General features: G+C 40.8%; 1 protein-coding gene across 1 annotated transcript in view; it reads left to right on the top strand.

The window, feature by feature from the left end:
• ITFG1 (integrin alpha FG-GAP repeat containing 1) overlaps positions 1–21,769 on the top strand; it is a gene marked incomplete at its 5' end in the record, with an annotated part of 105,794 nt that overhangs the window by 999 nt on the left and 83,026 nt on the right. Inside the window, 5 exons of the mRNA XM_083451887.1 lie at positions 2,461–2,533; positions 3,606–3,745; positions 5,002–5,059; positions 5,550–5,624; positions 11,037–11,131. Coding sequence (XP_083308013.1) covers positions 2,461–2,533; positions 3,606–3,745; positions 5,002–5,059; positions 5,550–5,624; positions 11,037–11,131 — 441 coding nt within the window. The remainder of the gene's footprint in view (positions 1–2,460; positions 2,534–3,605; positions 3,746–5,001; positions 5,060–5,549; positions 5,625–11,036; positions 11,132–21,769) is intronic.

The following is a 21,769-nucleotide window of genomic DNA, read 5'->3' as shown; positions in this document are numbered from 1 at the left end:
CTTTTATACAGTACACTGTATGGTAGAGATATTGCCCAGCTTTCAGCTATGTCTCCTTTCTCCATTAGTGGCCCACCTCTCACCTGGGGAGGCAAAGGACCTGGGGGGGGGTGTTGGACCCAGGCAAGTGGCAAATAGATTAATCAGTTGCAATGGATCTGCCAAAATAATGGTGAAGGGTTGTTTACATTGTTAGTTCTGATCACAGTAGACCTACTGAAATGAATGGGCATAGCTAAGTTTTGTTTCTTTTTTAACAATTTATATACCACTTGATTGTTTTACAGACATTTGACGACCGTATAAAATAGAACATATAGGTAGAGTTAGGTGCATTCATTTCAGTAGGTTTACTCTGACTAGAGCCAAGTAGAGCATGGCTTGAGCAGCCCCATGTCTGCCAATTGTGGATATGAAGTGAATTCTGTGTTTACAAAAGGAATGTTAGCTTTAGGGTGGAAAGCTCTGAGCTGGTGAAAGAAACCTGTTGTTCTTTATTGGTCCTCATTCATGCCACGCCCTAATGACTCAATACAACTCACATGTCTGCAGCATGCCTCAGATTTGGTAGTTGATTCCAGACTAAATCACAATTAATAGAAGTAGTTGGGATGGGCTTTTGTTGTATACTGAAGCCCAGCAGCATGGTTAGAGCAACTTTTCTGCCCAGAATTCTGTAAGTTTCATAGGTTTTCTTGTTCTGTGTAAATTCATATAAATTCATAGCAGGCAATTGTCTTTGTAGTGGTAAAGAACAAGATTTGTCAAGATATGTCTCTGTTACCCTTGTAACTGATAAGAAACATATTGAAATGGGAAACTGCATAACACAAGATAAGATTCATAATGCCCAGATAAAGAAAGATGTGACTTTGAAGTGGTTCAGTTGTGAAGCCAAACTCACTTTCCTTCACATGCAGCAGTTACCTCTTTTTAGGCAAACCATAGCTTACAGTTTTGCGTTAACCAGAACACTATGGTTTGTGCTTGCCCTGCAAACAAGAATTGAAACCCATGATATTTTTCAATTCATAGTTTTCTTTTTGAGGCAAAACAAAAGTCTAATTTTTAGGGGAACCATGAAAGGAGGGAAACCATTTATGAAATGAGTTGGGAGTAGGGAGCATGTTGACCTGAGCATGTACACCAGTTAGACGTGTTCATGTAAAGACAAAGTATGATTTGGCATTACATTTAGACCTGGGGTGGGTGTGTGGTGTCTGGGTGTAATCTCACTATAGTTCAACAGTGGCTTTCAAACTTTGTTCCAGGGAACCTAGGGCTTACTCAGTGAGAAATTTAGTAATGCTGAACAAGGTTCCCTGGAAAAGTTTGTTCATCATTACTTATATTTTCCTGCAGCATTCATGGGAGTGCTAGGTCTGTTCTAGGGGCACTCTCCCACTTTGTATAGAGAAAGAGTGAAAGTCTAGCAGAGCTGGCAGTGTGCCTTGTGAACTGTGTGTGTATGTGTGTGTGTGCACGCGTGTGTACATTTACCCTAGAAAGTTATGTAAAGCATACGACACTTACCCTAGGGTTCCTTAAGTCTACTCCACTTCACTGTGGGGAGGAGTTGCGGTGGACCACATGGCAACCCACTCTCCTCTGGGGGCTGGGGATGAAGTCCCGTGTTGCCCAGGGGATCCTGGCCACGTCATTGTCCAGCCAGCCAATCCAGGGGCTGCGGGGGGGGGGCGTGGCTGGGACCATTTAAGCTGAGGCACGAGCCAGAGGGCTTCCTCTTGGCTCGCTTCTTCAAACTCCTGCCCTCCCTCCCTATTTTCAGGTTTCTTTTTTGTTCGCCTTGCTATGGACCTCGGTTGGTCACCATTGAGGGGCCTGGTAGGATTTTTTCCACTTGGCAAAATTGGCATGGGGCCATTTGGTTTTCACCTACCTTGTTGCAATGGTCACAACTTTGTAAGGTTTTGTGGTTAGGCATTGTTTGACCTTATGATGGGGAAGGGGAGGTGTGGCCATCATCTGCCCCTCCAAGCTTAAGGGTATTCCGTTAAAGGAATCGGGGGGGGGGGTGAATCTTGTCCGAAGCCCGGGGCAGGGCTAGGGTCATGACATGACCCCACCGGGAACATCTGGGGGAGCTCAAATTGCTCTGCATCAACGGGGCTCCCCTTTCAGGTGGTTTACCCTTACCAGACTTCCTGCACAATGGGCAGGAGTCAGATATAGTCGGGTCCATTCAATGCCTAAGCCAATACCGCTCACAGTCTGTAATCAATAAAGTTGTGGCCAAAATTTGCCCAATAACATTAACGTAATGTCTGTGTCCTGGTGTTATTCTTTACGAGGTGGTGGTTGCAGGGTCTAGACACACAACAGATGAGTTATTGTGGAACAGGTTTCCCAGAGGGTCGTTCAAAAACCATGTATTACATGACAGTTCCTGATATGATGTTTTCATTTTAGACTACAGTCATGTTTTTCTTTGGTTTTCAGATGGTGAATTAAATATTTTCCTGGCAGACCAAAAAGAACCCTATTTTAAGCCCAAAGTCAAATTATTATTAACGTAAGTATCTCTTTATAAGGTATGTTAAATACATCTGATATATAGCAGATTGAATTCTGCTCTCATCCCATCAGAACAGGCATAAGCCTTTCCAGAAGGCTGTTGTGTGCTATTTGTTACAACTGTCTGATTGCTGAACTTAAATGAACTGTCCAAATGCTGAATTTATTTACCATGGGACTTAAGTCTGAAGGTTGTGGCTTGTGGTTTTGTGATTTGCACATAGGAAACTTGTGGTAACCTGATATGTGATAACCTTCATAATTAGTGGCTTGTAGACTAGAAATGACGCTTTACATTCAGAATTGGGCAGAGCAATCCTGAACATGTTTGTTATGGAAATTACTGTCCAATAAGTTTGTTTAGGATTGCAGTTTTGAATACTGGCATTGCCATTAGTTTGTGAAAAATTACTGAGAAAATATTCAACTTCTTTCTTATGCTACAGACAAGGGCATGTTTAATTTTTCCTCATTTTAAACCTAGCTGAAGCATTTTTTGTGGGGGAGGGCCTTTGGGGAACTTATTCTAGGAATGCCTCTTATCTCCTTGTGTGTGACATGTAGAAAAGAATCCTGTGCACCACCAAGTGTTACTCAGGGGATCATTCTTGGTTGGTGCAGGGAACTGGAAAGACCCTGTTCAAATGTGAGCCAAGGTAGAGACACTGGCTCCATTGGTAGACTTTGGAATGGATGTTAGCCCTGCCATTTGCCTAATGTATGCCATAATAAACTTTCTATTTATCTTTCAAAAGCTTTATGATGGCATTCCTTCTTTTCCGCTCACTCCTTCTCTATCTAGGGTTTCACCTTTGAGTCTATATTCTATGTGGAAGCAATTTATTAAGCCCTATTTTAAAAGCATGAAATAGATCCAGGAGTTGGAAACACCTCAAGAGTTTTGTGGGCAGAATATAGAGAATGATATAAGCTCAAATATTGTGCTGCATTAGAAGAGGAATTATGTGCAAGAATTATGTGCAAATCACTGTTAAAGAAAGCATGATAAGCATGATTGTTTGCAATCACGCACTAAGTAATTAACAATACTTTACCTTTTTTAATTTTAGAAATGTGGTGATAACCAGTGTGGTTCCTGGTGATTATGACGGTGATTCACAAATGGATGTCCTCCTGACAACTCGTCCTCAAAAACAACCTAACGCTGACCTAACAGTTTTAATTTTCTGGGGAAATAATCAAACTTTAGGTAGGCAATACCATTTTAAAATTTCTAGAAAGTGATCATCAAGTTCAGTCCTGAAGGATGTCTAGCCATTGCCCTGTTCACATGTATGGAGAGGGGGTTGGAGAGTTAGTGTCGTACTTGCTCATGCCACCATTGACTTCCATGTGTTCAAGGGCCCTATGGGTACGGTACCTTCACACATGGGTAAGGGCCATGGGTCAGTAGTAGAGCACATCGAAAAGGTCCCAGGTCCAGGTCCCAGGCATTTCCAAGTAGGACAGGGAAAATCCACTGTCTGAAACCCTGGATAGATAGACAGACAGATTGTCTGGTTTGATATAAGGCAGCTTCCTATGTTCACACATACACCACTATTGTTTTGGGGTAGAGTGAATATGCCTAGTTCAAATCTGTCCTTTCTAGGCACACAATTAATAGACAACAATTTTATGACTTCCTTTACTTTGTAATGTAGCAATAATATTGCCTCATAAGGGTTCACGTAATGGATATTGATACATGATTAGACTGTTGGGATATATGTTCAAGTAATGTGTGGAGCCAGATCCTCACACAGTCTCTGTCTCACACCTTCATGCACGCACACACTCAGACTGCTATCTATGGAAACAAAGGGCATATATTTAATTCTTAGCAACTGCACTCCTGTTTCTCTTTCCAAGGACATTGTAAAAAAAAAATATCTGATAAGTTTTAGAGGGGGAGAAAAATCCTCTCTAACACTTTCTTTTGTGACTGCCCAAAAAGCAAAAGGGACTCCTTAATTCCAGCAGAAGAATGCAAATAATGTCAATGCACAACTGAACAGCAAGTACTGCCTTAACAAGTATTCAGAGCCGCAAAATGTAGCTGCATCCAGAAAATTGTGTGGATGCAGTTATAAAATCTATGAACAGTTCTTGCATATTTGCAAGGAACACAAGTCTATGTCTCTGCTTTCATATACTCCTCTCTGATTTGATCTGGCAGCGTATCTTCTTCTCGAGAAAGAAACTGCAGTTGCTCAGTTTGCATGACATCAAAACCCTTTTCCCACTCAGCAGCTCCCCATGGGCAGGAGGAGACCCAGAAGGCTGGATTAAGTCCTGTGGGCCAAGGGGTTCCCCATTCCAGGTTTAGTGCTATCAGCTCGTTAAAAAGTGTTAATTTAAATGAACTGTATTAATAGTCAGCCCACAGAATTAAATCAGAATGCTTGAAATACTTAGCAGTTGAGAGAACCGAGGTTAACAACTGTATTTTTTCTTTCTTTTCAGATGTAAATCGTAAGTTTGTATTAAATAAAACATTTCACGATGAGCCACTAATCATGGAGTAAGTATATGTTCATTATTATGAGAAGAGTTTACAACTGTAAATTAGAATAAAACAGAGAAAATATAGTTGACTCTCTGTGCAGTGTCCACTCTGAAATAAACTCAATTGAGTTCAGTGGGACTTTTTCCCAGGAAAGGATATATAGGATTGCAGTGTAAATGTACTAATCATTTAAAATGTGGTATTTAGCCAACCTCTGTTCTTCAGATTTTAAGAAAGGGCTGTAGCTCAATGGCAGAACACCTGCTTTGCATGCAGAATGTCCCAATTCAATTGGCTGCATCTCCAGGTAAAGAGATGCCTTTGTCTGAATGTGGACAATACAGAGCTTGATGGATCAGTGACCTGATTTGCTGTAAGACAGCTTCATATTTTTCTAAGCTTCTGTATACTTTTGGGGAAGCAGTAGTAAACTTAGAGGAGGAGGAATTGTCCTATTATTGACAGAGCAGCTGGAAAGTTCATCTTATCATTGTTGCTCTTGCAGTTTCAATGGTGACTTAATTCCTGATGTATTTGGAGCTACAAGTGATTCTGACAAGCCACAGGTACTACTTGGCAGGTAAGCTGAATTCATTTATTACTTTTTGAAAAGATGCATTGTTGAGTCATAAGTTTCTGTCTTACAGTATTGGTGTCATAAATCCTCCTGCTGTGACAGAATTTTGGGCTTGCACTGAGCTGAGCTTTAGATATGCATTTACTAGAGCTTACAGGGAGGTAGAATTCGGTGTATAATTGCCTCTGTAGACACACCAGCCTGATTTGCACATAACACTTGGTGCATATGAGAAAATATCCTGACTCCCAGAGGGGAGATTGCGGACACTTTGCTCTTTCCAAGTCATTTGCCACTGAGCTGATCCATGGTTTGGCTTAGCGTGCTGTCTGAACCTTGGCTTGTGGTTTAGCACTCTCTAGACAAACCATGTGCCATAAGTCATAGGACAGATCTTGGTTACATCTTATGGTTTGTCTGGAGAGAGCAAAGCCAAACCACAACTTTTTACAGCACAATGTGACAGCAAATTGAGTGATGGGGAGCAAGGCGGTCGTATTCTCCTCTCTGGAAGCCTGCATGTTTGCTCATTCACACTGAGTAATGGTTTGGCATAGCATTACATACCAACATTTATGTGTGCTTTATCACATTTTGGCATCATTAGCGCTGGTCCTGTATCATGACCGAAAAGGAGGCCTTGTAAGTGATTGAGAGCAGATTATGTGCTCTCTGATACAAATCCCTACTTTCCTTCTCTTGTGGACTCCCAAAGGCATTTGACTGACTACTGAGGGAAGAGAATGCTGGACTAGACAGGAGTTTGGTCTGATCCAACAAGACTATTCTTACACGGTTTGTTTGAGCAGTAGTTAAGAATTACTTCTGCACTATGATGCTTGCCATTGTTAGTTTCACACTTAATCAGGATTTGCAAATGAGTTTTAAACAATTGTTTCAGATCCTTGTAAAAGGACTCTAACATAAATGATAATATAACGGTGTGGATGGTGGTGTTAAACCATGGTCGATGCAAGCAAGAGCTTGGAGGGAAATTTTGTGCTGAAAATGTGGAAGGGTGCATGACTTTTTGCGTGCTGATGTTTCAGCTCTAGCTGCTGTGTTTCTTTTTATTTATCAAATCAATTTTACGAAACACTATAAACACAAAATTACCAATATTCACAAATTATGAACACAAATGTCTGTTATTCAGAATAATATCTAAACCTATACATTATCCGATTAAAATTGAATTGTTAGTTTACTCGAATCTTATTAAACAAATTAGATTCTACATCTGACTGCTGTGTTTCTTTACAATACTGCAATGGAACAAGTCTGTGATGGTTGGTCACTAGGAACAATAGAGAAAAGTATGGCAGGATGGAAAGAAGCCTATTGTAGAAGCTTGGTGTGAGCTGACTTGTTGAAGGCATAAATGCACAACGCTTGTGCTTACCAAGATAAGGCAGTAATTGCTATGGCTGGGGCTGTTGGGAGTTGAGTTGCAGGTTTCTTCCTCCTGTTGTTAGAGGAAATCATCTTAGAAGAGGCATCCTTTCCTGTTTATGAAAGAAGGGAGGATGCCTCTTTTTAGGAGTACTGTATATTTGCTATCTATTATGTTGCTAGAAATCATCCTTTTAATAGTAATTTTAAAAATCAGTTGGGTAATAAGTTGTGGCTCTATTTGAAAATCAAATAGGGCCATGTGCCCTATTTTTTTACATTTTTTACATGTGCTCCTCTTTTCTGAATCAGGTTATTAAATAAATTAATCCACATGATCAATTGTTTAATGTTTCCATTGTTTTAGAGGTATATATGAACACTAGGGGCTGCTGCGCCTTTGCTAACTGCCCTTCCCCACCACCTGACCAAACCCCTCCACATATCACAGAGCATATCACAGAGTAACTTACTAAACTTCTATGTGAAGCACCTTTCCCTGTGTGTTAAACGCTGATTCCCGGACTGTCCGCAAGTCGGATTTAGAAGGCAGTTGGGCCGGATCTAGTTTGCCTACCCATGGTCTAGACCTTTCTTTTAATGAAGCACTAGAACTAATTGTTCTGGTGTTTTTGACATCCTTCTTTGGTATCCCTGCACCCAGCCACTCCCACAAGCTCTTTGGGCTTAATGGACCAGGGCAGCCTGTCAGTGGCTGTGCGAACTGCGGAGTATGATGACAGGCTTACATTTTTATGTATGTAGGAAGATAGACATATGGAAGGGTACTGAGTGCAGAATAAATCCAGGTGTCTGAAGCCTTTGACAGATGTTTCAGTTTTATATGTAATCAATGGTGATGCTCATCAGCTCTAAAGGAAATGGTTTGTTGTGAAGTGTTTTGCACTTCCCTGGGGCTTTTTAGCTATTGTGTCAAGAGAAGCGCATTAGACCTAGAGAAGTCAATCAGATTATGCCACTGTTTCCATAGAAACAGTACATCAGTTTTTCTAACTTGTGTCCCCAGGCACTTAAATGTTTTAATTAAGAAACCTATTTGTATCATTCAGGCTAAGAGTACTATTCTTCAATAAAAAGGTAAAATATTCCCTCATTTAGGTAAATCACCCAGTAATTTAATATATCTATATTAGGATAACTAGATGGATTGTTGTCCTTTTCCTGTTTTTAAGACTTGATTTTTTCATCTCAGAAATCTGTTTATAACATCTGTTTTTGGCAGGGCAAATTATTTTGTACTATGAAAACAGAAACAGTGTTTAGATGTTGAAATCATTTTAAGTGTCTAGGGGGAAGTTCTTCTGCCCTTCTGAGATAGTTTTATGGCCATTAATCTCTTTCATTTTTATCAAGATGACTTCTGTTTAAAAACTGTGACTTATGGAACAAAGCCTGCACATTCCTCAAGGGTGTGGATGACAGCAACCATAACCTTGCAATGATTGTGTTGGAAGATTTTATCAGCTTTTGAACAAAAAGTCTCCTTGCTCTTTCCTCCCCCCCCCCCATCCCCAGTGAGGGGGAATAGTTTTAGTAGAAAGTAGCGTGGTTGTTAGAAATAAAAGGTTGAATATTATGGATCACATTATAATAAATTCCTCACAGTGTGTGAAGAGCACAACTCTCCTTTGCATTTCATGCTTTGTCTTTTAAGGGGGAAAGTGTATAAGTTCATAGGGAACTTCTGACGAAATTAATGCAGACTTATCAAGGATGGTGTCTTTATCCATTTGGAAATGAAAACATGTGTCTGTCAAATGTAGAGGACATTTTTGGTAAACGTACTTGGACAGCAGTAGGTGCAAAATATGAACAATAGAACTAATAAGTATGGAATAAAGAGGGGGGGGGGATAATATATTTCATCCTCTTCCCACTAGGCATGTAGTCAGTTTGTTGTTTGCAGTTTGCTGACTTGTCTCCTTAGAGAAGGGTAGCCAAAATTGTACACTCCAGATGCTTTTGGACTGCAACTTCCATCAGTCATGGGGACTCATGGGAGTTGAAGACCAACAACACCTGGAGGGCACCACTTGGCTACCGCTGCCTTTTTAAGGATTCCCTATAAGCCTTGACTGACATGGAGAAGCCAAAATTGTGTTGTTTTTTTAAAAAACAAAAAGCAAAAACACTACATCTCTATGTTGCCCTTCCTTCAACAAGCTCAGAAGGATGTACCTTTGATATGTAAGGATGGCTTAAGCTGAGATAGAGTAACTTGCTCACGGTCAAGCAGGCTTCATGGTTAAGTTTGAACATGTGTCTCCCTGAAGCTAGATCACACAGGCACTCACCTGTCCTGAAGTGTTCATGTTGATGCTGTGGATCATCCAAGTTGTTTCCAGTGTGGTATGTGTCCCTTTATAATGGGGATTAGGACTGTGTGGCCCTCCAGATGCTGTTGGACTACAGTTCCCGTCATTCCTGGCCCTCAGTCATGTTGGCTGGGACTGATGGGTATGGTAGTTCCAGAACACCTGGAGGGCCACAGGTTCCCCAGACCTACCCTAAATGAAGAAACAGGTAATGTTGGCCTGATCCTACTCGCAACTAGCAGTTTCTTTAATTTATTTTCACCTCCAAATACCTCAAGCAAAGAAGTCAAATTCAATTGAGCTCTTATCATCAAAGGACAGCCTGACTGGGATTTTGTGTGTGTTTTTATTTTTTATAAGCCATTAATTTTCAGTTTCTTGCAATGAGTAGGCTTCTGCTTATAAGGGCTGAAGGTTAAATTCTGAGACAAGAAAGGGGCATTGGTTTAAGTAAGAATGAAGACTTTGAAGGAATAAAGTATCTTAAGCCAAATCTTCTTAAAGAATACCTAATCATTGGATGAACTAGTCAGAAGTTCAGCAGGAGCAACAGCAATACCAATTAAGTATGTTTAGGCAACTGTTTGGAAGTAAAAAAAGCTCCTCACCCGGTAAATGACTCAGAGAGATTTCACATAAGCTTTCTTTCTCATTCCTGTTCCAGAGTGCCTTGTCTTATGCAGTTATAGCTATTCTGCATGATCTAAAAAACGAGTTCTTCAAATGTGTAGAATACATTTTCACTATTTGTCTGCTTGCTTAGTCATTCTCACAGAGGCAGAATCTTGGGTATAGTTGTCTGGCTGAGTTCCCAGCTGTGTGTTGCATGGTACTAACAACCTTATTTGAGATTCCATTTATTTGTTGCTTGGAAATGTTCCTATGAATATGCAGAATACAGGCAAATAAGTATGAAACTGAACAAAAACAAAAATCCTAACCATTGTCACTCAGTGTAAATCAAAATATGGAGAGAGAGGAGATGGTGGCAATGCAAAGATCTTTTGGTTAGCAAGTTACAATACTGGGGATGATCGGTGGAATACTAAACAGAGGGAACACATAGCGTTCTGGGCACTACCATTTGAAATTGTTGGCTGGCTTAATTCAAGACAAATTGGCCCATTGGTTTAGCTAGCTTTGGGGAAATAGGGGCTAATTAAAAGGTTAAGATGACAAAATAGGAACATCATATTCCAGAAAATTGACAGCAAATTATCCCAACAAGCAAGCTCATTGTTAAAAGCAGAAGGCAAGGTAACAACTCTGTAATGGGAGAGTGGTCTTTCTTCTTCTGGAAAATAGAAGTATTATGAATGCAAGTAATGTTTACTCAGATCAAACGTAAGGCAGTGTTAGTCCTTTGAAATGGTATTGTGTTTTTCTGTCCTCTTACTTTGTTCTTCCATTTGAATGAACTGTGTCAAAACAGCATGAGGCTCATTGCATTTTGAAGGCTACCAGGTACATATATTGTAGCATGAGCTCTTTGTCAGTAAAGCCTGCTTTCTCAATTACATGAAATGATCGCCTGAGTATGTATACACCTAGAGGTTGCTCTCTCTTGCACACATATTATATAACTGAAGTCAAATCAGTTATGTGCAAGTGGTTGAATGCCAACATTGATGATCTTCAGGTGTTAACCTTGTTCTTAAAACTAACTGTTAACAATTTCCCTTCATAGGAATTTATCATGGCACATAGCTCTGGACACACAGAAGAAGTTGTACACACCTCACTCCCATGCATTCATTGATCTGAATAATGATTTCACTGCAGGTGAGTCACTACTTTTGAAATACCTTTTAAGTTCAGTTTGGCATTACATCTACAAGCAATTAAACTGAACATTAAGCAATTGCATATGCGTTGTGAATTTCCAAGGCTGAGTGGCGTCCAGGACTCAGATCCAACAATGTTTTTTTCCACGCTGAGAAAAAGAGTTTTTCTCAGGAAGAGGAGAAAAGAATCCAAAACTTAACAGGTTATTCTGTGTCTATGGGAGTCCTATAAGAAAAGCTCCTTTTAGACAAAAAGGGGGCGGGCAGTAAAAAAACAGTGCTTGAATTATAGGACAGCATTTTGTTATGGCCCTGCCTTCACAATATCTCTCTGTCATAGGAGCCAACTCCTAGGAGCCATGGGGGCTTCGGCCCCCACAATAAAATATTTGAGGGGGCAGGGGCCCCCATAGTTGATGGGCATTGCTATTCAAATGTTGTGCATGTACCTCATGTGATCAGTTATGCAGGGTGGAGCTTCCCTCCCCCCCCAAAAAATATATATTTCAAGTTGGCACCCCTGCTCTCTGTGCCTGGCTGAGGAGCGCAGTCAGGTCTGTAGCTCTCCATCGCTTTGTTTGCACAGGATGTCTGTTCAGAAACATCCATGCTCAGTGCTTTAATGACAAGAGAATCAGAAGGTGTATTCCCTGCTTCACTTTTGAATGCCCCCTTAACCTTCTAAAAATAGTGCCTAACTTTGTGGAGGGTATTATTTGGCACCCACAGCACTTTGACCAATATAGAAATAACAACACTGTTTAGAGCTATAAGTGCATTGCACTTTCCAAAGTATAGAAGTACAAAGTACAGCCTCAAAGAGTTTGCCAGCTAAAATTCTACAAGAGAGGAGCCAACAGAAGAACAGAAGCCTTTCTATTGTTGCTTAATTTATTCTTTCATAGTTTAGCTTCTTGTGTTCTTTCTCTTTCCTACTTTTAGTCTGGGATTTTTTTAAATGATGGATTATTGTTTTATACTCATTTTTATGCTTTAGTTGATCTTTTTTTGGAAGGGAAGAGTGGGGTGTAAATTTTTGCATAAATAAATGCAAATTACATTTCAGTTACATGTATTCAGGTTGAGTAGGAGCAGTGTGATACAAATAAATGCAAATTACATTTCAGTTACGGGTACTCAGGTTGAGTAGGAGCCGTGTGATACAGGGACTACAGGCAATGTCCCAAATATTGCATTGAAAATGTGGGATTTGAGAAGGGATTTAAAAAGATTAACAGTGCAAACCTATGCTTGGGTTCAATGGGACTTATCCTAAGGTAAGCGGGTATGAGATGGTAACCTAAACGTGAATTGTAAGGGACACAGTAGGAATGGGGAACTTTGTGCACTCCAGATGTTACTGGACTACAGCTCCCATCATCACTTACCATTGGCCAAACTGGGTAGGGCTGTTGGGAGCTAGAAGTTCAGGAACATCTGGAGCACCACAGATTCTTCATCTCTATGAAAGAGGAGGACAACTAAGAAGGGATGCGAATGATCTGTGCCTTGCATGTAAAGAACACGCTGTTTATTTTTGCAACAGATGTAGCCAAAATAGTCACGCCAGCTAAACTATTTTTGACAGTTATATCATTATAAACAGCTTAACAGCTTTAAATTGTGCCTGAAAGGGGAGAGGGATCCTCTCTAGTCTGAGCATCTTTATGCCAATTTAGTTTAGGCCTAATCCATTTTCCAACTGCCACACTCCTTTTCATCTTTTAAAAAAAAATACTGTATGGATCTGTCCTCTCATCCTATGCTGAAGCACCATGTACATAGATGGTGCTATATAAGTCATAGCACAACATTGCAGCAATTAAAACTTTATTTAAAAAGTTGAAATTATTACCAGCAATAATGTAATTATGTAGCAGTTATCTAAGAGACTGTTGAAGAGTCATCATTTTTCATAATAGAATTCCATGGACAAATCTATGCACTCAAATCCTCACTTAAAGCCAGATATGGCACCATGCGCTTTCTCGCCCCTTGCATGTGAGCAGCAAAATAAACTGTAAACAATAGCTTTCCCATTAAATGTGAAGCCATAAACTACCGTTAATGCCCTGCAAACAAGCCGGAATATTAAGCCTTGATTTAAAATTAGTACCCTGGCTTGTTTGTAAGCAAATAAGCGTAGTTTTTGAGGTGGTTCATAACAGAAATGTGTGATTAAGAGCTGAATCCTGGCTTGTTCAACCACCTCTGTATACTTGCATCAGGGCCAGCCCACCCATGAGGTAAGGTGAGACATCTGCCTCAGGCGGCAGAATCCATAGAGGCAGGAGATCTGGCATCCAAGGAATGCATTGCCCGCTGCTGCAGTAGCAGCGATGGCTGTGGCACGCTGCTTGGATCTGCCTCTTCCTCACCAGCCCTTACCCCACATGCCATCTCTACAGCGGCCTCTCAGCCCTAGCAGAGAAAGGCGCCATTTTGTGGTTTGCCTCAGGTGCCAAAATATATTGGACCGGCCCTGACCTGCATGCAGCTCGTGTGTATCCTGCCTTATTAATCCAGAGATTGATTGTGTGGACCAGACCCAGTTTGGTAAACTGCATAAGAGTTCTCTCAGCCTTGAAAATAAGTACATCAACCAGAGTGAAAATAGCATTGGCCTAATCAATGAGATAACACTATTTCAGATGCTTTTTCAGGGTATTTTAATTTGGCTACAAAAACAGATTCGTTATTTCAAGAATTATTCCTGGTCTTGAAAACCTCTTTATCAGTGGAATTAATAGCATTGGCCTAAGTAATGTATTTCCATGTATTGCTGAACAAATTCACAGGTTGTTTAGATAAATGTGAAAACGATCCCGCCTAAATAAGTATAGAGCTGCCACCGTATTTTCTTGGATACAAAAGTACTTTCAGCATATAAAATATGGACTCCATACAGATAGCCGTGGAGTGAAAGCAACGTGGTTTGCTGTGAAGGAACCTGTTCAGTCTAAGTGTAGTCAGTCAGATTGTTATTGTTTGTAGCCAGTGGCCATTATCATTTATTGCAGTAGCTATTTGGTGTGCAAGTTATACCTGCACTCTTCAGTTCTGCTCAGCTTCATTCCTCTTACTGTGAGAATATAAAAACAGTCTTTTTTTCTGTGATGACTCGACCAGTACTGTGCACCCAGTATTTGGATCTGTGGTTATCAAGCACCAGTGCTTGGTAAAGCTGTTCTTTGAACTGAGGTTGTTTGTGATACTATTAATATTGTTATTAATTTAATTTATATACTGCCCTTCCTCCCAAAAGAGCTCAGAGTAGCACAGACACAAACAGTAAAGCCATCAAGACATCTGAAAACATGATATGGTCTTGGTGGGGTCCATTGTTCAATAGAAGAAGCCAGACATCCCACCAGGTAGCACAAGTCCTTGTTTCCAAGTTACAAACTGGATTGTGACCTAAAGCTTTAAAGAATTGCAAAGAAACCTTTGTGTGATTGTCATATTTGATGGCTTTATTTATCATATATTAGTATTATTTGTGCGACATTACTTTTTTCAGCAGGAATAGTGGAAGAGAGGAAGGAGTGAGGTGTGTAGAAAATTGATGCAATGTATGCAAGAAAACTGAATTAACTTTGCACTTACTCCATGAGTACAGCTCTGCCTCTTCTTCTATCCCCTAACCTGCCTTCCTCATTAGGAAAACCCCATGGAAGCCTGTACTAGGAACCCTTCAAGGAAGCTGTGTATGATCTTGTGAGTTATCATCACATGCGTAGAGTCAAGGTTCAGACAGCACAGGAATGAAGGTGCAGAAACTTTAGTGGGAAGAATGTGTATTATAAAACAGACATTTTTGTCTATGTGTGGAAATTGCACAGCTGTCTGCTTGCTTAGAATTTTGCGTCCCAATTTCCTTATGCACAGAATGTGCTTATTGGGAATGTGGAATTCACTGAGTTCCATTAAATCGTCTGCAGTGAAGAAAAATAAGTACGTAAATGTCACACAAGATATCTTCTGTTGGAATAAATGGAAACAATGAGTGTTGGGAAGAGAATTAAGTGGCTGTCTGCAAAGATTTTGCTCAACAGCAGTCAATGCAAATCTCAACGTGTGTTTCTCTCTTTAAACATCTCGTACAGTGTAGGCATTGCAAAAAAGCATAACCTGATGTGCTGCTGGCTGTTTGCTTGAGATGTTGGATGCTTTGTGTAATCAGTTCTTTGAGGAGGCAAGCAAAGACATTTCAGGGAAAGAGACGGCGCCTTTCTGCCCTGTGCATTGCTAATTGTAATGCAGGTAACATACCTCCCTACACAAGCAAAGGCGCTGCTTTGTTTACTGCCTCAATTCCTTTCCTTCTAGCAATAAATCTGCTAGTTGGACAATAGTTCACAAACCTGTTCCTAGTATCCTGTTCATTACAAGACTATCTAAAGCCTGAGTTTGAGCATGCAGCCCAATAACTTCGCAATACAAGCTGCCAAATAGAAATTAAAAGCACTCTGGGGTCAGAGCCCATTTGAATTGGAAGGGATAACGGCATCCATTCATAACTACATGTTCATCTCTTATCTGCATTCATCTGCCCTCTTAGCTGCCCTGACTCCACCCTGGCAGAGGATGCCACAGGGAGATTTGACTGGTACGATCATTAATCCATTTTGGGCACTGCCATTTCTGTGCTGCTCTGATGGTAAACTGCATAGCCGAGTAATGCAGTCCTGCTGCTGCAGTAGCCCTACTGCCAAGGGTGCTGGAGGTTCAAGTGGAGGAGGGTCGTGAGATTTACCTAAGCTTCTGGGAAGAGGACAGAGTGGCTCCCTCCCACCCTTCGTTGCTATTGCCATGAGTTTTCTGCTGTCACAAGCACTGTCGGTGATCACAGCAAGCAGGGCAGCTGGTCTATGCCAAGCTGGGAAGGGGGCAGGCAGCAAACCAAGTAGAACAGCAAGAGTTGGTGGCAGCTTCAAACCACACAGGCTTGCATCTATGCAGTTAAATGAGTTTTTATTTTCATTATTATTTAATGTATTAACATCTTGCCTTTCCCCCAAGTTGGATTCAAGGCGGCTTAAAACATTTTAAAGCAGCATTATGAAATACAAAGTAATAAAAACAAACAAGTTAAGGACAATAATTAAAACGCATCGGAACCCATTTAGAACCTGTAAATAAAATGCAGTTTGACTTGACAGCAGCCCAGTGATCAGTATCATCTGCGCCTTAGCTTTCAAAAGCTTGTCTCAATTGAAAGGTCTTAGCCTGCCAGCAGAAGGGTTACAAAAAGGGAGCCAGCCTCACCTCTCTGGGGTTAGGGTTCCTTCTCCACCACCGCCACTATATTTGCACATGTGTGAAATGAAGAAGTAAAGGCAACAAAAACATTCATTTAATGAGAAAAGGGCCAGAGTCTCTTTATTAATAAACCTGGTTGTAATTGGAACAATTCAGGCAGCTGTCCAGATGGTTCCCATCTCCCATTAAAACCTGTTAGTAATCCTATTTATATGTAACCATCGTAAGGGGAAAAGATTTCCTCTCATGTCCCTCACCAGCCCCACTGCCCCCCACCCAACTTGGAACTTTTTAGATATTTTAGACTACAACTCCCCATGCTAACTGGGGCTGATGGGGTTGAACTACAAAGTCCGGAGAGTGCCAAGTCGGGGGAGTTGGTCCTTCACACACGTACCTGTACCCTGCAATGCTCAGGATTTGTGCTGTCCTCCGGCAGCGCGAGTTAGCTTACCCTTCTTTAATTGCTGTTAACAGGCGACTTTATTTTAGGAATGCTTATCCTTGCCAATTGTGGCACTTGCGGTGTGGAGTGGGGAAGAAAAGCAAAGCACTCCTCTCTTGGGGAACCTGACAAATCCTTGAAATTTCCTTAGCTGCTGTTGCTGCCCTCTTAATGTTGATTTCAATTACCCTTAATGTTGATTTCAATTACCCTCCCAAGAATCCTGTGCTAATGACCCTGGAGTAGTTTCCGTTATGTACGTAGTGTGATTTTCCTTGCATGTGAGAAGCTGTGTATTCATGTGCATTTTGTATAGTGAACCTGGCTGGGCTTCTAGCTGGATTTTCCCCATGGAACCAATATTCTGACTGGTTTGCCCCATGATTCTAAAGTGTGGTTTAGCAATGTGTGGCCAAGTCCCTGAGCAAGACATTGGGCTTGCACACTCCCTGCTTTTCCCCTGCTGGTCAGTAAAACAGACTCTGGCTGGCTTATTCTTAGCTAAACAAGCCAACTTCAACCATAGTTTAAAAACCTGGCTTGTGTAACTAACAATTGCTTTTTTAAAAATCCCTCTTCCTGTCTCACACGTCATACTAAGCCAAGATTCTTTGAAATTGAAAGTAACCTCAGCTGAAGCCCTTTTCATGGAGGTGTGAAAATAGGGACGTCCCATTCCATAATGATAATTTTACTGTTTATACCCCACACATCTTACTGGGTTGCCCCAGCCACTCTGGCAGCTTCCAACATACAGTGGTACCTCCGGTTATGAACTTAATTCGTTCTGGAGGTTCGTTCTTAACCTGAAACCGTTCTTAACATGAGGCGCGCTTTCGCTAATGGGGCCTGCCGCGCTGCTGGTGCGCGACTTCCACTCGCATCCCAGGGCAAAGTTCGCAAGCAGGAGCATCTGCTTCCAGGTTAGCAGAGCTTGTTACCCGAAGCGTTCGGGGGTTGGCTAACTCCATACCCTCCAACAATTCTCCAGTGAAAATAGGGACATCCTAAGGAAAAGTGTAACATTCCGGGATCAAATCAGAAACCGGGCCAGCTTCTGTAAATCAGGGGCATCCCTGGAAAACAGGGACACTTGGAGGGTCTGGGGTTGTAATGAGAGAGGAGCATGCAAACCCAATGCCTTGCTCAGCTGACTGAGGCCACTCCATTTAACTGTGAACTGTGTTAGGTGCAAACTAGCCCTCTGATTCTATGTACCTACCCAGATGTTAATATATTCACCAAAGGCTCAGCTCTGGCATTCTGACCTTCTGAGAAAAAAAACGGTCTCTGGTTGACAAAAATAGGGTCTTTCTTGTGGCAGCATCTCAATGGTGGTTCTTGCTCCCCTTATCAGTCTTTGATGTCACTTAGGTACCAGGTAGATATGGTTTTGATTGTCCTGGATGTTTACTGGGTTTAATGCCTCTTTAAATTGGTTCTTAAGAGCCGTCATTGATAGGATCTGTTGATGTCTGAAGCTGATGCTGCTTTTTGTTTGTTATCTTTGTTCTTGTATTTTTTAAACTGTATTTTATAACCTACCTTGAAGATACATTTTTTAATAATTCTCAGTAAAAGGGTTTTAAATGAGTAAGATAGCCTATAATTGGTTACCAAAAAACACTATGAGCTTGCAACTATATTTTGCAGAACTACATTTCAAATTATATGCAGGGGGCTAATATTTTTGCAACATGGTTGTGTTGGGATATTTTATCCTCTGGTAAAGTTTTGGTTTTTTTATGAGAATGAGATACTGAATGCAAATGAGAAATTAATTGGTTTTCTTGCAATAATGTTTAGCTTATGAACTGTTGAACATAAAAATAATGAGTTTCAAAAGCCTGCTGATGTGGAGTGGGGTTTCTTCCACTGTTCATGGAAACACAGCAAATTTTGCATCCAGAATAATGGTATTTCCCGTCCTCATTGCCATGCAGTAAATGTAAAAATCCCAGAGGATGAATCCCAGTTGATCTGCATAATTGGAAACATAATTTATCTGTAGAGAAGAAATCTTAATACCTGTATGTTTAAATGAAACTCCAGGGTTAAAAATGTAGATGTAGTCGATCTTATTCACAGATGAGCCGTTAGTTATGCCCAATATAATTTCTGCTCAGTGCAGTACTTAACAATTATTGTCATAAATCAGTTGAGTTTTGAAACATTTGTTTAAGGCTTTGCTCTAGAAATCGGGAGTCGACAGTTGTCCTTGTTCCCAGTAAAATATTTTGTGATAATCTTTATTAGTAGCAATAGATTGTTTTGAGGCTTTGTTTTTAATTACTTAATTTAGTACTATCTGAAAGAATCAGAGCTTTAAAAATGTTATTATTACATCAGATTACCCAGCGGACAATGCTGTTGTCCCTGTTGCAGCCTAGAACTATTTCTGTACGTCTCTCAGGTATTTGCTAAGTGCCTTATAAATTCATAAATAAATAAACTCAATGTTTGGAGTCAAGCAGCAGTGGCATTCTCATGCATCACTAAGCCAGGGGGTATCCAACATGGTGTCCGCCAAGTGCGATTAGACTACAGCTCCCATCATTGCCAATGATTGGGGATGGGAGTTGTTGTCCAACAACATCTGGAAGGACCACTTTGCCTGCCCCTGCATCTCGCCATGAGGCTGGTTTATGAAGCTGTAATGTGCTTGGTCTGTGTAGTGGTGCACACCACCCAAACACTCCTCCCTCTTTGCTCCTCCCTTCATGTGAGAGGGTAAATAAACCATGAAGTGGGCTACGTTAACAGTCTACCTGAACCTAGGATATTAGTTTGTTTCACCATAATAAACCACAGTAGCAGGTCAGCCTGAAATCAAGGGTTGTTTTCAGCTTTGTTGTCATGGTTTATGACAGTGAAGCCAGTCACAATCCAGGGTTCAGATTGCATAATGCTATGCCCACCTCTTTGTGGTTTGTTTATCTGCTTGCACCCATGCACAGAATGGCTTAATAAACCAAGGTTTGTGTCTGCACTGTACGAAAATGCAGTTGTCTCTGGCCTCCGTCTCTAAATGCACTTATTAACAGCTTGGCCTCGCAAGATTGTGACAAGGAATGAGATAAGGGGAACGGCCATAGACCTACTTTCATCACACCCAGTAGGACTTTTGATATCCCCACCCCAACATCCTTCAACCAGCAGATCCCAGTGACATTTCACAAACTGATTCTATAGATTTGTCATGCATTATGGGGTTGGGGTGCTGCTTAAGAAACAACAACCCAAAGCTTCCTTGGGTGTGGGGAACTAGTTATGACTTCTGTTGATCCCAGTCAAAGACACGTTTAAAGCTCAGCACAAGGTAAAAAATAAAATTAAATCAATGAATAAAGTGACTGTAGCATAACAGACACAAATAAATAAGATTTATGTTTGTCTCGATAAGCAAGGTTGCTTAAATGGTTTTGATGTAAATGTTGAGGTGGGGATAGATTGCAAACTCTTTGCAGACTAATTTCTGCAGAAAACAATTACAGCAACTATATTTTGAAACCTGGGGACAGAAAGTCAGAATTGCCCAATTATTATTTCCTTCACATTCCCCTAACACTTAACAGCCTAAATGCTGTAATGCTTGAAAATAAGTGTTTTAAAATAATTGTTTTTCAGGTGAGTGTTACTTAATGCAGAATGAAAATTCTCCAATTTAATATAGTTTATAAGATTATATTTTATGTTTCAAAGATTAAAATGCATTAGCTTTATTATTATTTTCAATGAAATTACATTTCAGGTTTCCACAAATAAGCAGAATATGAAATATTTTTGCAATCTGTTTTTATGAAATATACAGTCCTTCATTTCACAGTCCAGGAGTGTGAATGTGCAGCATCCAAAAATATACTTTAGGCTAGGCCTAGGGGCATATGAAGAGAGGGTGTGTGATTTTTTAAAAAAGCTTTTGAATAGGTGACCCCTGTGTCGCATGGCAGGTTTTTTGAAAACTCCCCCAAAGCCATTTATGTACTTATAAATCCTAGAAATAAATTAATATCCTGCCCTTTGCCAGTAAAGCTCTCACAACAGCTATCAAACAAATAATTTAGAACCTTCATAGAATAAAATAATGCTATAAAATCACAAAGTAAACGTTTTACAATCTCAAAACAGCATCAGCTTAAAAAACAAAACAGCAGGTGATAACATTATTCAGTTTATTTTAGAATCCACCAATTGCCTGGTCTTCCAGGTAGCATTGCAATTGGAGAAATACAGGTCAAAGTCATTACACTCTGCATCCTGGCCAGATCGAGAGGCTGCACTGCCAACTCCAGCACAGTTGCCCCTGTCACAAGCACTGTTTGAGGATGGGGTACAAGCCAACCAGATTCCCTGACATAATTCCAGATTGGATCTACTATATTAAAAGCAGCCCTCCACATTGAACCGTGGGCTAACAAGGCTGCAGATCTTATTTGCTGTGGGTCTGTTCGGCGCTCATACCTTACTGTTTCAATCCATAGAGACCCTCAAAACTAAATGCACAAAAAAACCCAAAGACGTAACCATATCCAATTTAAGCACCAGCATGGAGCTGGGATTGGCCAAGGGAATCATAGAATTATAAAGTTGGAAGGGACCCCGAGGGAGTAATGCATTAACCTGGAATTCAGTTTGAAGAAGCCAAGTGGTAGACTATCTCCTTTGCATGTGGAATGTCCCAGGTTCAGTCCCCAGCATCACCACCAGTACAGTGGTACCTCGGGTTACATACGCTTCAGGTTACATACTCCGCTAACCCAGAAATAGTACCTCGGGTTAAGAACTTTGTTTCAGGATGAGAACAGAAATCGTGCTCCGGCAGCGCAACAGCAGCAGGAGGCCCCATTAGCTAAAGTGGTGCTTCAGATTAAGAACAGTTTCAGGTTAAGAACTTACCTCCGGAACGAATTAAGTACTTAACCCGAGGTA

This window comes from Podarcis tiliguerta, assembly GCF_965153285.1.
Source record: "Podarcis tiliguerta genome assembly, chromosome: 8".
NCBI classification, from domain to species: Eukaryota; Metazoa; Chordata; class Lepidosauria; order Squamata; family Lacertidae; genus Podarcis; species Podarcis tiliguerta.
This window is presented reverse-complemented; position numbering and strand designations above follow the sequence as displayed.